Source organism: Colias eurytheme, chromosome 7 (genome assembly GCF_061535395.1).
Source record: "Colias eurytheme isolate Ceu_HAF_F1 chromosome 7, ilColEury1 Martin Lab GWU primary, whole genome shotgun sequence".
Lineage (NCBI taxonomy): Eukaryota > Metazoa > Arthropoda > Insecta > Lepidoptera > Pieridae > Colias > Colias eurytheme.
This window is the reverse complement of record NC_142986.1, coordinates 6,109,640-6,123,718: the sequence shown is the minus strand read 5'-3', so window position 1 is coordinate 6,123,718 and position 14,079 is coordinate 6,109,640. Positions and strand designations below refer to the sequence as shown.

The 14,079-nt window shown below is 32.6% G+C and overlaps 1 protein-coding gene across 2 annotated transcripts; it reads right to left on the bottom strand.

Moving 5' to 3' along the window:
* Window positions 1-1,167: 1,167 nt before the first annotated feature.
* On the bottom strand, window positions 1,168-11,157 carry LOC149907077 (uncharacterized). 2 transcript variants are annotated; one of them, XM_090103804.1, is made up of 3 exons: window positions 10,979-11,157; window positions 9,590-10,045; window positions 1,168-1,424 (listed from the first exon to the last, which is right to left on the bottom strand). In XM_090103804.1, exons 1-3 carry the CDS (start codon window positions 11,109-11,111, stop codon window positions 1,345-1,347), a joined length of 669 nt encoding a protein of 222 aa, XP_089959930.1. In that variant the 5' UTR covers window positions 11,112-11,157; the 3' UTR covers window positions 1,168-1,344. The 2 variants fall into 2 exon arrangements, with proteins under 2 accessions (XP_089959930.1, XP_089959929.1); XM_090103803.1 differs by lacking the exon at window positions 1,168-1,424 and having other exon boundaries at window positions 8,795-10,045.
* Window positions 11,158-14,079: the final 2,922 nt, after the last annotated feature.

Genomic DNA, 14,079 nt, shown 5'->3' with positions numbered 1-14,079 from the left:
TATTATGGCAAAGACGGGCGCCACTATAAAATGTTGTCAATTGAAGTTTTATTTGTATAGGATACCTACGTACGGGATAGGAATAATCAGATACTTCGTGAAATACAGAAATAGGAGTTACATTATGATCTGTATTGATCTTAATAAAACACAACAATAATTCAAAATCTTTAATTTTTTTTATTTTACTATTATCTATAAATGAATAAATAAATCTTATTTAAGTCTTAAAGCACTCAATTTCTAATCTTTTACAGCTTGAATAATAAGAAAATCTTATAAGACAACAGCACAACCCCTTTCCTAAAAGAATCCTCATTTTTTATAAAATAAATCACTCATTCATGCATTACATTTCATTACATTTTTAAATTTTAAGTAACAATTTCATAGTAATACAGCAAAAATATACCTAATACCAGTACGGCAGTCTGCATAAACCCGACTAACTTTTTAAAGACGTAATCTACTTCGCTCCTTTACATAGAAAATTGAAAAGAAGTGCAACAGACAAAGGCTTGAATAGGGTATTATACTTTAAAGAGCTCCATGGTAAAGTGTCTTGGAAATATTTTGGTCGTTCGGAACCGTGTCGGAGCGGTGGCGTAACGGATCCGGAGCGATAACGACTTGATACGAGTCGCCCGTTCTAAATGGAAATCTTATTGCCACTGTATCCGGAGTATTTTTTGTATAATGGCTTTTCGTTTGTGTTATGTTTTAAGTAAGAGCTAAATAAACGTTATTGCTTTTCAGTGTAAATTATTAGGACAAAATCAATCTCAAACTAATTAATTAAAGAATTATAATTATTAACCTTCTAACTATACATCACTAAAAAGGTATGTCACATTTACAGATATGTAAATAACCATAACAAATAAATGAAATTCTCATAAAGTAACTACAGTCTGCAACAGGAAGATTCGAAGCATCCTCTTTTTGGATAAAATAAATCTCTTAAAAAGCAATAGAGGCTTCTTATACCCTTTTATTTCATCTAATTCCGTATAATGCATGTTGGTGGATAATATTACTATCTATTAATTAAAATGTGAATATACAGATCATCTCTAGAAAACATGAAAACGATCGGTCTTACCTCTCTTGTTTGGGTTAACTATAATTCTAGATTTAATTAACTCAAATAATAAAAATACCCTCAATTCCAATAAGCTAATTAAAATATTTCCTAAACAAACATGTTTGTTATTATTCCATAAAATACAATTACGTACACGTGTAACTGTAGCAAACTAAATATTCGCTATGCACGTGCAAATTTATAAGCGAACATTTTCGAACAATGTTAGAACTAGTATAGTTACAGAAACAGTATAGTAACTAAGCTGCGCCATATAACGTTGTATGCAAAGATTTTCTGCCACGGCTGGAAACCCGCGGTCTTGATTGCATTTTCCCAACTGCAATAGAATAATATTATGTTAGCAAATACAGTTTGAAAGCTTATACGTTTTAGTTTTTGGTAAATTTGTCATAAAGTTACAAATGTTTACAATATTACCTAATAATTATACCCACTCCTTATTTATGATGTATGAATTTTTTTTCGATTTTCGATTTCGATTATTTACAGTACAAAAACGCATGAACAGCATAAACGTATATTATTTGAAAACGTTCGTATTCGTGGCAAAAAAGAAAACTGTAGCTTAGAAAACTTACTGCATCGTTGGTCCAAACATCGACACAAAACAAACGACACTAGCACAAATTTAACAAAACTGCTAATCCATGCTTTATCAAGCTTTATACTTTCAGATGTTTTTATAATTGTACTCAATAAATCGTAATACACTTGACATGAGATGTGACTAAAAGTATGAATTGAATTACCTCCACATATACGAGACAACGTAGTTTATATTTATTATTACCAACAATAAAAATAACATATCATTGTTCTAAAATAGCCCCGTAAATCAGCGTACGTGGCAATAAAAAGATAGTAAATGTCTACAAAGATATAAGTTGTACCTGCAACGACGTACAGTAGACACAAAACAGTGCCAGCATACGTAAGAATAAATTTCTAGTAAACTAGAGACCCAATTTTCACGCTCTAAGTAAAACATCAGAGGACCAAGAGCTAGAAACTATTTTGCTGAACGAAAGTTAACATCGTTGTATGGTTTATCTGTATACATTATTAAATGCTGTCTCATGTCTGCCTATCGTAATATAAATCTGTCTAAAAAATAATTCATAGTAAATTCTTATCGATATAATCGGATATTGAATTATTCATAAAAGACATCGAGGCACAACCATTGCAATATATCAAACATTTATTCACAAAATACATATTATATAGATCCAACAATTTCGCAACCCGCTCTCGTACTACGTAAGAATCACCCTATTTTCTAGTTTAATATTACTCGGTTGAAAACGTTAGCCATGCCAAATACAGTTAAGTAAAATTTCGTTGAAACAGAACTTCTTTTGTTATTTTCTTGGCTTGAGCCTCTGCAACCGATTATTCACGTTTGTGCAAATGGACCATGTGCATATTGACATTTTCCAAGTCGTAACTTTGCATCTGGGTCAGCTAAACAATAGCTTTATGTCGTGTTACACAATTTTCAAAATAAATAATTTTATTTGAGCTCGTAAAGTTCCGAGTGGCTGAAACAAACGAGCGTTTTACGCGAACACAATTTTTATGTTTCAATAAGTAAATATTTTATGGAATTAAATAATAACGAAATGTGTAAACAATTTTGGAATGTTATATTTATTTAAAAAGAACAAGTTATACATTAATTTATATGCAAATTATATTAAACTCTAAAAACTACAATAACATTTGCAACATGCTCCATATTGCAATGCAAATCACATCTAGTAAGGACAATATCGAATGTTCTAAACAGTATTAATTTCCATATAGATCAACAAAGTACTTTAATTTAATTAACATTGTATACCTACTGCACGTCCGACACAATACAATGAAACTTGCTAACAGAAATGGGTATTAGATAGAAATGAATGCATGTAGCGAGCGCCTGACTATGTAACTAAGTGCGAATGCAATGTATGAACCCAATACAAACTGTTTTAATTAAAACGACACGTAGGTAGTTTGTGGATCTAGTTGTAGTTTTAATATATTTATAACCTTTGACAGTATAAAAATCCCCAGCCAATATACTTTCCTATTTCCACTTTCGATTACATTTCTGTGATATACTGCATCAATATTTACATACATCCAATCTTGAAACTTATACAAGAACAACAGAAAAAATCTATATGTAAAATATGTTTCCTTATGGACCCCTCCCTTCTCGGAACAAAACTTACTTGCAATAAATACCATCTCATTCTTATGTATTAAGGTTCGAAGTCTCCCCACTGAGTGTTATAAAAAATCATATTTATATGCAATATAATCCACGAGAACCGACACAATTTGCGTTTTGAGAACCCGTAGGCTAGATCACTTAGAAATATAGTGTACCCAAGGGGAAGCTTCGTAGGTATAGTACCAATACGAATATAAAACCTAACTCGGCAACCTAACTTTTAACGATACAACATAACACATAACAAAAATATAAATAATTAATCATAGTTTTATTTGCATAATATGGAATAATATAATTAAGAGCCTATAAATACGCAGTTAACTTTACCTGCAAAAAGAAAATTTGTGCCAAATATTAACAATCATTATGTATATTGCTATGTAGAAGTAGTACTGCTACAAATATAAACTTTTGTAGTAGAATACACAACTGTCTCTCAAAACTTAATTTCTTTCTGTCACGCTCTATTATATTAAGAGACAGTAATTCGCTTCCATACAATGCCACCCTAAACGAAACTGGGTCTCAACCAGTTTTCTTTACTACGTAGACAATATCCCTTACCAGCTTGTGTTAATAAAAATAAGAATTAACTGTCACGTTACATAACTTATAGATATAGCTGGAGGCGGTACGTTTATCGTATCCAGCCATGCAACTTCTCTAGCTGTTTATTAAAGCAACGCACTAAAGGTGTTGATGTGGAAAATGTATTGCTGTTAACAAGCTCTGCAATCTATGACAATGTTCCTGTCACAGAGATGTGTACGGCTGCATAAATTACCAATTGAGTATTTGAATTAAAAATTTTTTTGTGATAAATGGAAAGATTATATATTAGTTTCATAGCAAAACTGTTTTTATTTTTATTTTTTTGCAATAATTCAAAAGTTATTTCAAAATAAAAATTAGTCTTTGAATCCAGTACCGAAGACACGCCGGCAACTCCCGAAGCGTCACCCAAGCGCGTGTGACGTCATAATGTTAATTTTCACTCATTGCAGTTGATAGAACAATAAATATAGTTTGAAATACTTAACAGGATAATAAGGTAAATTTATGAAATTATTGTATTGTTACCGGGTTTTTATAAGTATACAAAATTTAAATTAAATCCGTCGGTTTATAGTGGGTCTAAATCGAATCGAAAGGAGAATTGGTTACATACCTACAAACATATGTTTTAAGCTGATCCTGGCGATCCTTATCAGGATAAATTTATGATATTATTGTATTGTCATCGGACCTTGATAAGTGTTCAAAATTTGAACAAAATCCGTCGGTTTTAAGTGGGTCAAAATCGAGTCGAAACTTCGAAAGGATTCTGTTACATACAAACATACAGGTGAAGCTAATAAAAGCGTGTTAATACAGTGTTTTGATCTATTTAATTTTGTTGTCATTATTAAGTTACATATTAAATATATTAATTGTTAATTATATTACTTAAATTTATATTAAAAATGGCGAACCTCAAAAGTTATCGTTTTGTACCATTATGTACGAATACTACAAAGGCAACTCCTGACAAAAATCGGTGATCATAAATATATCAACATCTATTCTTGATGATTCTTATTTTTTTCGTAACTAACTAATTCGGAACCAACTAACAAATCGTATTTTAGCAATAAACTTTCAATATTATTGTCTAGTCACGTGTAATAGCCGTAAACGCTATGTACTGCAGTTAATACATAGTTATAACATTATGACGTCACAACTGTGGTGACCAGTCATGGCGCGTTTGTAGTCACGTGATTCTAATTCAAATTTCATCAATTTTTAATTGCTTATAATTAACGGAAAAAATTTTTTTTGAAGTTATTTGTATTAAATATCAATATTATTAATAATAAAGTTTCAAAATACATAAAAAAAATCAATATTTTTTTTTAATTCAAATACTCAATTACCCTAACTGCGTTTAATATTCTTGTAATTGATTGGACTGTTTGGAAAGTTATGATTATTGGACTGACATTTGCGTATTTAAGATTGCATCGAGATACAACTTGTTGCTATAAAATTATCATGTATTCAAGGATAAAGATTTTTACTTTAACTTTAAATATTATAATATTGGAATTGCTCGTTAGCAATTCCAATGCAAAGCGTCGTTACGCTTTTGACAAATAAGCTATAATTGCAAGAAAAGTGCTAAAGCAATTAAAATTAATTTAGCTATAAAAATAAAATCGATTCTTCATTAAAAAAAGTCTCGTCTTACAAGATTGGTAATAAAATGCATTCAAAAATAAAAAAAAATATTTTAATCCCTATAGAGTTATATTAACACTGGAATCAGTTGGAGCGATCTCGGGATCGGCTGGACCGCACGACCACTTGTGATAAATTGTGTAGATTCATCGAAACAACTACAAGCTTGTAGCGTATGTGATAAAGTACTGATGGATTACTTAAGTATATCGCAACCCGATATATTTGAAATATATTTATTTTATATTAAAATGAATACGACTTTGTAGAACATTTTTCACAATATGTATAGGTAATTAATGGAATATTTTGTTTCCCGTATTAATCGACAACGAAGTTTATTTAATATACGGAATTATATCCATTTTGCCTCAGTTAAACCAAAATAAATTCTATTAACCCATTGACCACCGAGCGGCCCGATCGGGCCGCGACCCAATAGATTTTCTATTGTGTCTGTGATTCCGGGACTGAGGGATTAAACGATAATTCTACCTGAAAAATATACCTATTAAATGTTTACAATAATACAATTGTCTAAGTTGTCTATTAAGAAATAATAGTAATGCAATGTACTTTAAAATATTATATGAAACGCTTTTCTACAAAATCATAGCATCGGATGGATAAAATGTTCATTTTATAACGACTACGGTTTAAGAAAGGAATATGAACTGCAATTGTGCCATTAAAAGTTTTTGACTCAGTGGCTCGAGATAAACAAATTTCTTTTAGCTGACGTAATATTCAACTAGCCTGCGTCTTACGAATACAATTTTATCGAATAAGATTTAAAGATCGGGTAAATGCACGTGTTAATAATAGTTTAATTTTTACGGCGTTAAGTAGGCGTGTATTATATGCGTACGAGCGAATTAGGATTGGTTTCATTTTTGATCAATTCAGCCTCTCATCATGATTTAACTAATTAATAAAATAAAGTTTTGTAAAAAAAATTAAAACTTTTCTTATTACTGTCCCAATAGTCATAGTTTTTAGTATGTTGTGTCATATTAAATTGTAGAGATTTTTGACTAACATGATTGTCTGACTTATTGGTTTATAAAATGAAAAAAAATCACATTGTCATCACCCTAAAACAAATCTGCTCCCAAAATAGATCTTGCAAGCTTCCGCATAAATTATAAAACAATACAAGAACAACAGGAGCAGCGAATAAAACAAATTAAAAGGGTATTTAATTGAAGAGTCCGATAATTAAGCATGAATGTTCAAATTAATTAACGAATTTCGCGGAATCGACGCGTTGGGCCAGATTGGTCCTCGATAGAACAACCAAGCTTCTGTATTTCACGGTCAGTAATGTGACCACTCTCCGATGTACATTAAGATTGAAAACAAGTATTTAAACGAACATTATCTTTATCTTTTATTGACTTTATTTAAATTGTTATTTAAGTACACGGACAGGGATCTGATTAGAGATATACTTGTATTGGGTAATTGTACTTTACGATTTACTTTTTATTGCAGTTCAATTTAAACGTCTACCATTATTTCCTAGAAATCTTTAAATTTATACAAAGGAGAATGGGCATTTTATTATGGAAGTTGGGCCTGAACTGAACACTTGAGTTGGACCAATACACATGAGATATTGATTTTATAATAGATCATAACACATACATAACGGGAAAAATATATATAAAAAAATAATCAACCGGGTTTTTGTACAGTCACATCAAGTTTTATTACTTTGTGTATAATATTTTTTGCTATTAATAACTGTTGCAAGACAATGACAGTATCTTTATGTTACTCCTATTCACTTTCACTTACAAAGACGTACTAATCTGAAGCCTTCTAATAACCGAAATACACTAATATTATGTTTTGTAACAGGTACCTATACCGCGTTTATTATAGTTCAACGTAGTTAGACGTTTTTTATGGTTAAACTCAGTCACTCCAGTGACATTTAGGTTTATATTTACTTCACTCGAATTAAAAACACCGTTATTGTGCGCAAAATAAATAAAACTTTTTGCCTAGACTGTACAAGAACTCGGTTGATTTATTTTTTTATTTTATTTTTTTCGTTAGGTATGTGTAATGATCTATCACAAAAACAATATTTCGTGTGTATTGGGGTTAGCCCAAGTTTCAGGCCCAATTTGCCCATTCTCCTTTAAATACATTATTTTTATTTAATTATAATAAATGTAGTTCTAACAATAAGTAGTACAATATACTGTATTTTTCACTGTATAAAAAAAACGAAAGTCGATCTGACACGGAAATTAAAACAAAATATTCACTTATAATACCACAAGAGCTTCAAAATTATCGGGTATTTTCCGATAGGTTCGTTGCAAACAAATGAAGGAGTCAAGTTTTTAGTTAAGGTTAAAAAATCACGAGCGCGAAGCGCGAGTGATTTTTCCTGAAAAACTTGACGACTTTATTTGTTTGCAGGGAACCTTGAGGGAAATGCCAGATAATTTTGAAGCTCGTGTGGTATTCGGGAGATTATTTTTCCGTCCCAAATGTCGGCCAATAATTTCACAATTGAATTGAACCTGTCAGTTTGACGTCAACGACCAGAGAAAATTTTCAAAAAATTATCAGTATAATACCATGTAGGTTGTACCACGTGACGTCGAATGGTGCAATTCTATTGGTCGATATTTGGGTCGGAAAAATATTCATATAAATTTATTCCTGCACTCGCTTAGTACACCTACGCATTCATATGCGGCAGCGAGTCTCTGCGGAACTACTGCGTAGCGAAATATCTGCGGAACGTTAGTACACAGCAATGTTTTCGCAACTTTTTCGATATGATAATATAACATTGTAATTTTCGACGACTGCAGGTGCAGACGTAATAAATAAAGAATATCATCTCAGTCATCGCTTTCAGATTCTGAAGAAGAAGAATTGTTATTGCTGGTGTCAGTACTAAAGAGAAAGCGTAGAATCTGGGTGCATGAAATAAATCAGAAACGACGGAAACTTGGAGAAAATAAACTGTGCTTAGAACTTCAATCACATGAAGATCGTTTCTATACCTATTTCAGAATGAAGCCAGAAACTTTTGAATATTTACACAATCTTCTTGAACCTCATATTAAAAAGAAAAATACAAACTACAGAGAGGCTATTCCAACAAAAGAAAGACTGGCACTTTGTTTAAGGTAAGAAAATTTATTACTTATAGGTAATGTTTAAGTATTTATTCACGGTTCATTCCAATTACAAAGAAATTCATGTATATTTTTGTGTCTTATGTCGTGTTGTGTTCTCGTTTTTTTGTTGTCATGATACTTGGGTGTGTGTAATTCTTCTGCCACTGGGTATGTGTATCAGTGCAGGATTTATAACGTTTTGAGTGTCTGGGATCGAATGTGTTTGCGTGTTAGGTATATGTATCTGTGCAGTTGAAACGTTTTGAGTGTCTGGGATCGAATGTGTTTGAGTATTAGGTATATGTATCTGTGCAGTTATAACGTTTTGAGTGTCTGGGATCGAATGTGTTTGAGTATTAGGTATGTGTATCTGTGCAATAGTCGAAAGGTTTTGAGTGTATGGGATCGAATGTGTTTGAGTATTAGGTATATGTATCTGTGCAGTTATAACGTTTTGAGTGTCTGGGATCGAATGTGTTTGAGTATTAGGTATGTGTATCTGTGCAATAGTCGAAAAGTTTTGAGTGTATGGGATCGAATGTGTTTGAGTATTAGGTATGTGTATCTGTGCAGTTGAAACGTTTTGAGTGTCTGGGATAGAATGTGTTTGAGTATTAGGTTTATGTATCTGTGCAGTTGAAACGTTTTGAGGGTCTGGGATGGAATGTGTTTGCAGTTCTTCAGATGGTGTCGATCTTGAAATGTTCCAGTCGTTATCGACGTAGTAAAAATTGGGAGTACTAGAGGATTAAGCATTGCTGAAATTAGAATTTGGCCGGCTATTATTCAATTCTTCAAGTTGAGCCTCAGTTATAATTTGTGTTATTTGAAGTTTAATAATAGCTTGCTTTCGTAGAGAAAATTTCTTTACAGTATGGGCATAACCTAAAAAATCCATGTCCATTCGATCACACGGTATATTGACAAGATTTTCTGTAGCGTTTCTGTCCGTAGTACCCGATTTTCGAGTCTTCTTTATAATCTTCTCAGCAGGATCGTCGTTGCTTTCACGGTGTCGTCTTCTCCGGGATACTTCAGTTGCAGTTTCAGCTGTAGACCATGCTGTCTCCAGTTCTTGAACGACAAGCTCGTTCTGTTCATTATTTGAAACCTGTTCGGCTTCTGTAGAATTTTCATATTCATTCTTTATAGATATAGTACTGGTATCCAGTGTACTTTCAGTTTGTCTCAAGTTTGTGGATGAATCTATGAACGACATCTGTTCAGCCCATTGCCAATTAGCAAGCTTCTTCGCGGCTTGTCCACTGCTTGTTTGCTGACCCTGTTTATATTTTTTATAAGTGTCCCTTAGGTTTCTCCATTTATTTTTCATAGTTTTAACTGTAACAATATTTCAGGTTTTTAGCAACTGGTGACACATACACAACAATATATTTCTCTTATCATTTGGGTGAATGCACCGTTTCAAAGATAGTAACTCAAGTATGCGAACATTGGAAAATACTACAGCCAGAGTACATCCCGGTTCCTTCTACTAAAACATGGTTGGAAATAGCTGAAGCATTTCAAACAATATGGGGTTTTCCTAATTGCCTCGGGAGTATTGACGGCAAGCATTTTGTTATTAAATGTCCACCTAACAGCGGCTCACTGTTCTATTGCTATAAAAAACGATTTTCTACTGTGTTATTGGCAATAGTTGATCCACATTACAAATTTACTTACATAGATGTAGGATCATATGGTAAAGATTCCGATAGTACAATATTTGAGAACTCATCATTTTATCAGCTTTTAAAAAGTGGACGGGATCTGAATTTGCCAGCTCCAAAACCTTTGCCAGGTTTCCAACAGACTACACCACATGTATTCATTGCAGATGGAGGATTTAAATTAGAAACCTTTCTAATGAGACCTTTCACTAGAGACGCAGCAATGAATGACAATGATTAAAAAAGATTTAATAAATCATTAAGTAGGGCACGAGTAGCAGTAGAATGTGCGTTTGGCATTTTAGCACAAAAATTTAGAATATTCTTGAGGCCCTTTGAAACAGATTTGAATAATACTATTAAACTTGTTAAAGCTGCAGTATGCTTGCATAACTTATTGCAGATACAAGAAGGTGCACACACATACGAAAATAAACAATTTTCGGACACTTTAGGAGCATTCGTACCAATGCATGCCAATAGACATAGGGCAGACTTAGCAGCGTTTAATGTTCGATCACAATTATTTGTAAATTATTTCAAAGAAAATTAAAAACATAAAATGTATGCCTGTATGAAATATAAACAATAAATTTCTTACCATCTATCCGAGTCTTTTCTTGAAGTTTTCTCCATGCTACCTCTTTTTTGTACGTATTTTTATAATCTGCCAATTGCGTATAATACGGGATAATCTCGAATAGAATGCAAAAATAATTCAGTATTTTCGGCATCCATGGCGCGAAAATCTGTCCTAACCGACAGAACGCGAGCTGACGCTTTGCGATGCAAATCATCACTAGCGAAAGGTATGCGTCTGTGTAACGGCAGTTTCGCAGGTCATTGCGAAACAATACTGACAAGGACGCAACTATTTCATCTATCTATGTGATAGAGTGAGACATATCATATGCGGAAACCTGCCACACTACTTATAGTTTTTTCGTTATTTCGCTGCCGCATACGAATGCGTAGGTGTACGCATTAACTTTAAGCGAAATACACTCATAATAAGAACGTTATGTACATATCAACGGTAAAATCCTTTCAGAAAAATAAAACGATAACTATCAAAGTCTATTGTTTTAAAGCCCGGCTCCCTTTGTCTTCCATTATTGCCAGTGTTATCTTTTTTTAATTGGGACAATGAAACTGGTCACCCTCATTGTAGTATTCACAAAACGAATATAATTAATGGGAACCAGACAAATGTTTCGCTATTGTAGATCTTCTATAATTTATAATACTCTCCTTTTAAGCTCAATTTAACGCAGCGGTTACTTAGATCAATGGGTAACAATTAATCAATTTCGACGGAATGTAATTAACAATTAAATGTTTGCAATTGTTGTATCCATTTATAACAACTGTGCTAGGTGAAATCTTAGGGTCCTCTGCTCAATACGGTTCAATTTAAGATTTAAATAAAACAGGGAGAAACGCTCTAGGTATATCAAAACCTGGGTGGTGACGAGGATATATTTTAGTTTCAGACAATCTCAGGTTATTTGGTAGAGTTTTAATGTACAATATGAGGTGCAATAAGGGTGCAATATTCAATGTGACATACAACTGCCAAAAAATATAAATACATAACTTAGATACATAATATGTTTAAAGAATTTCGCACGCACCTTACACAATGTATCCAAGGCTTCTTTACGATGAAACAGTATTGAAAACTATAAGTACCTAATTTCACAAATGTATCACTAAAATCTAACCAAAATACATCACCGGTGTGGAAATATAAGAAAAATACACGGGAGAAAATTAAAGCAACACAAAAAGGACGTTAGGAATCCGTATAAATATTATAAAAGGGAATGAAAAGAGAAAGTAATTCTGTCGGATGCGCGTCAGCTGGACAACATTAGTCACACGATGCGAGAAAATTTAATAAAAGCACTGCTTATCGCTTTCTGGACGAAAATGGCTCTTCTGCCAACCCTGAAACGGGTGGACAATGTTTGAACAATATGTCCCTTATTTACACGATTTATTACACTACTTTGAGCATATTTTTGTGAACTTAAATTAAAACATTGATGGAATGAAGAAGTACCTATCACAAATTCGTGTTCAAATGATTAAAAAATGCATTTTATACGACTGAAATAATTTTGATAGCTCGCGTGTACGTTAAAGTCACAACTCACAGGAAAGTATCAAACAATGACAGACTTCAATAAAAAATGGTTGTTCCACTCCATAGAACAATTCCATTTATTCATATAAAATTCCTAAGAGCAATGCTAAGAAAATAAAACTATTGAGCTCAATCATTTTTATCCTTCTGTCTCATTCGAGAGTGGGTATTGTTCTGGAATGTTCGAGAATGTTTTGATGTTGTCAATATACGAGGAGGATGGATAATGAAATTTTCATGCAAATTGTGTTGGGTTGAAAAGCGAACGAATATTTCTCCATTCGACCAGGAGAATGTTTAGTACGTCGATCTTTTTGAATATTGAGTTAAAACAAATATGAGCTCCCCTATAAGCCGTTTTACATACACATGTGAAATGGAAAACGTAATATTGTTTTAGTCATTCTCTTCATATTATTTATACATTGCTTACAAATATATAAGGAACGTTAAAATGATTTTATAGTTCATGTAAAGGTATAGATATTAATAATAAAGATATTCATTTTCAAAAACGTTTAGGTATATTTACACCCAACCGTATTACCTTCCACGAGTATTAATTTTTTTGCAATATTTATATTATAGAGCTGTTACCCTTTTATTATATTCCATTTACTCTATAAAAAATATTACACAAACTATAATACATTGAAAAAGTTTTAAAACACGATGTTTATATTATATTCGTGTCATGCAACGCTAAGGGCTTTATTGCGGACGTTTAAGCCCTGCCGTTTACAACGTACTACGTAGGTAGCTAAAAGAGTAGATAACATGAACGTATATTGAGTGCTCGGGGACACGAAATGTCAATAAACCGACAGACTTGTCGGATTTTATGCAAATCGATAGCGTCTTAAGTACTAACAGCTTTTCGTATCAGTAATTACATTTTATACTGTTTTATTATTTCTCTATAGTGTACGTTGTCGCCACTGAGTGCGACTCGTCGTTAGTATTCAAAATGCAAATTACTGCCAGCACTCAGGGCAATGCACCCGTCTCAGATCTTACTTTAGCAGAAATAATTTCATTAACATCAACATAGCTGCGTATACCTCGCTAAATTCCTTTGCGAAAGAAAATTTAGGCGCCTGCATAATGTCAACGTCGCACTCCTAAATGAACCGACGCTCAGCGTCCTTTGCAGTTCTCCATTATAAGTTTTAGAAGTATTCAAGTGAATGCAAATTTTATTGCTTTTTGGCAAGTTTAGAGTGTTCATGTGAAGTTTAAGTTCATTAAATATATTTTTAATACCAACACGCTATGACAGAAACTACACGATCCTGAAAATGATAAAATTTCATGAAACATTAAAAAGGTACCTTCACAAATACTTTCTCCTGAACTACACAACCCTATATTACTACTCTATCCATATTTGATAAAAGCTATGACAATAAAATATAATTATTAACAGGACAACACAAATAATCATTTAGCGTTAACCCTAGAAAGATAGTCTGCGTCAAAATGACTCCTGCGTTTTCGAAATATAGCTGTATCTTTTTAAATGTCGCGAATCCATAACTGTGCTTATAGGACAT

What these genes read in the sequence shown, in the direction of transcription:
- LOC149907077 (XM_090103803.1), bottom strand. Translation starts at nt 11,111, where the DNA reads ATGCCGAAAATACTGAATTATTTTTGCATTCTATTCGAGATTATCCCG. An exon ending in AGAAAAGACTCGGATAGATG is followed by an intron (nt 10,046 to 10,978) that starts GTAAGAAATTTA and finishes ATATTGTTACAG; the next exon opens with TTAAAACTATGAAAAATAAA.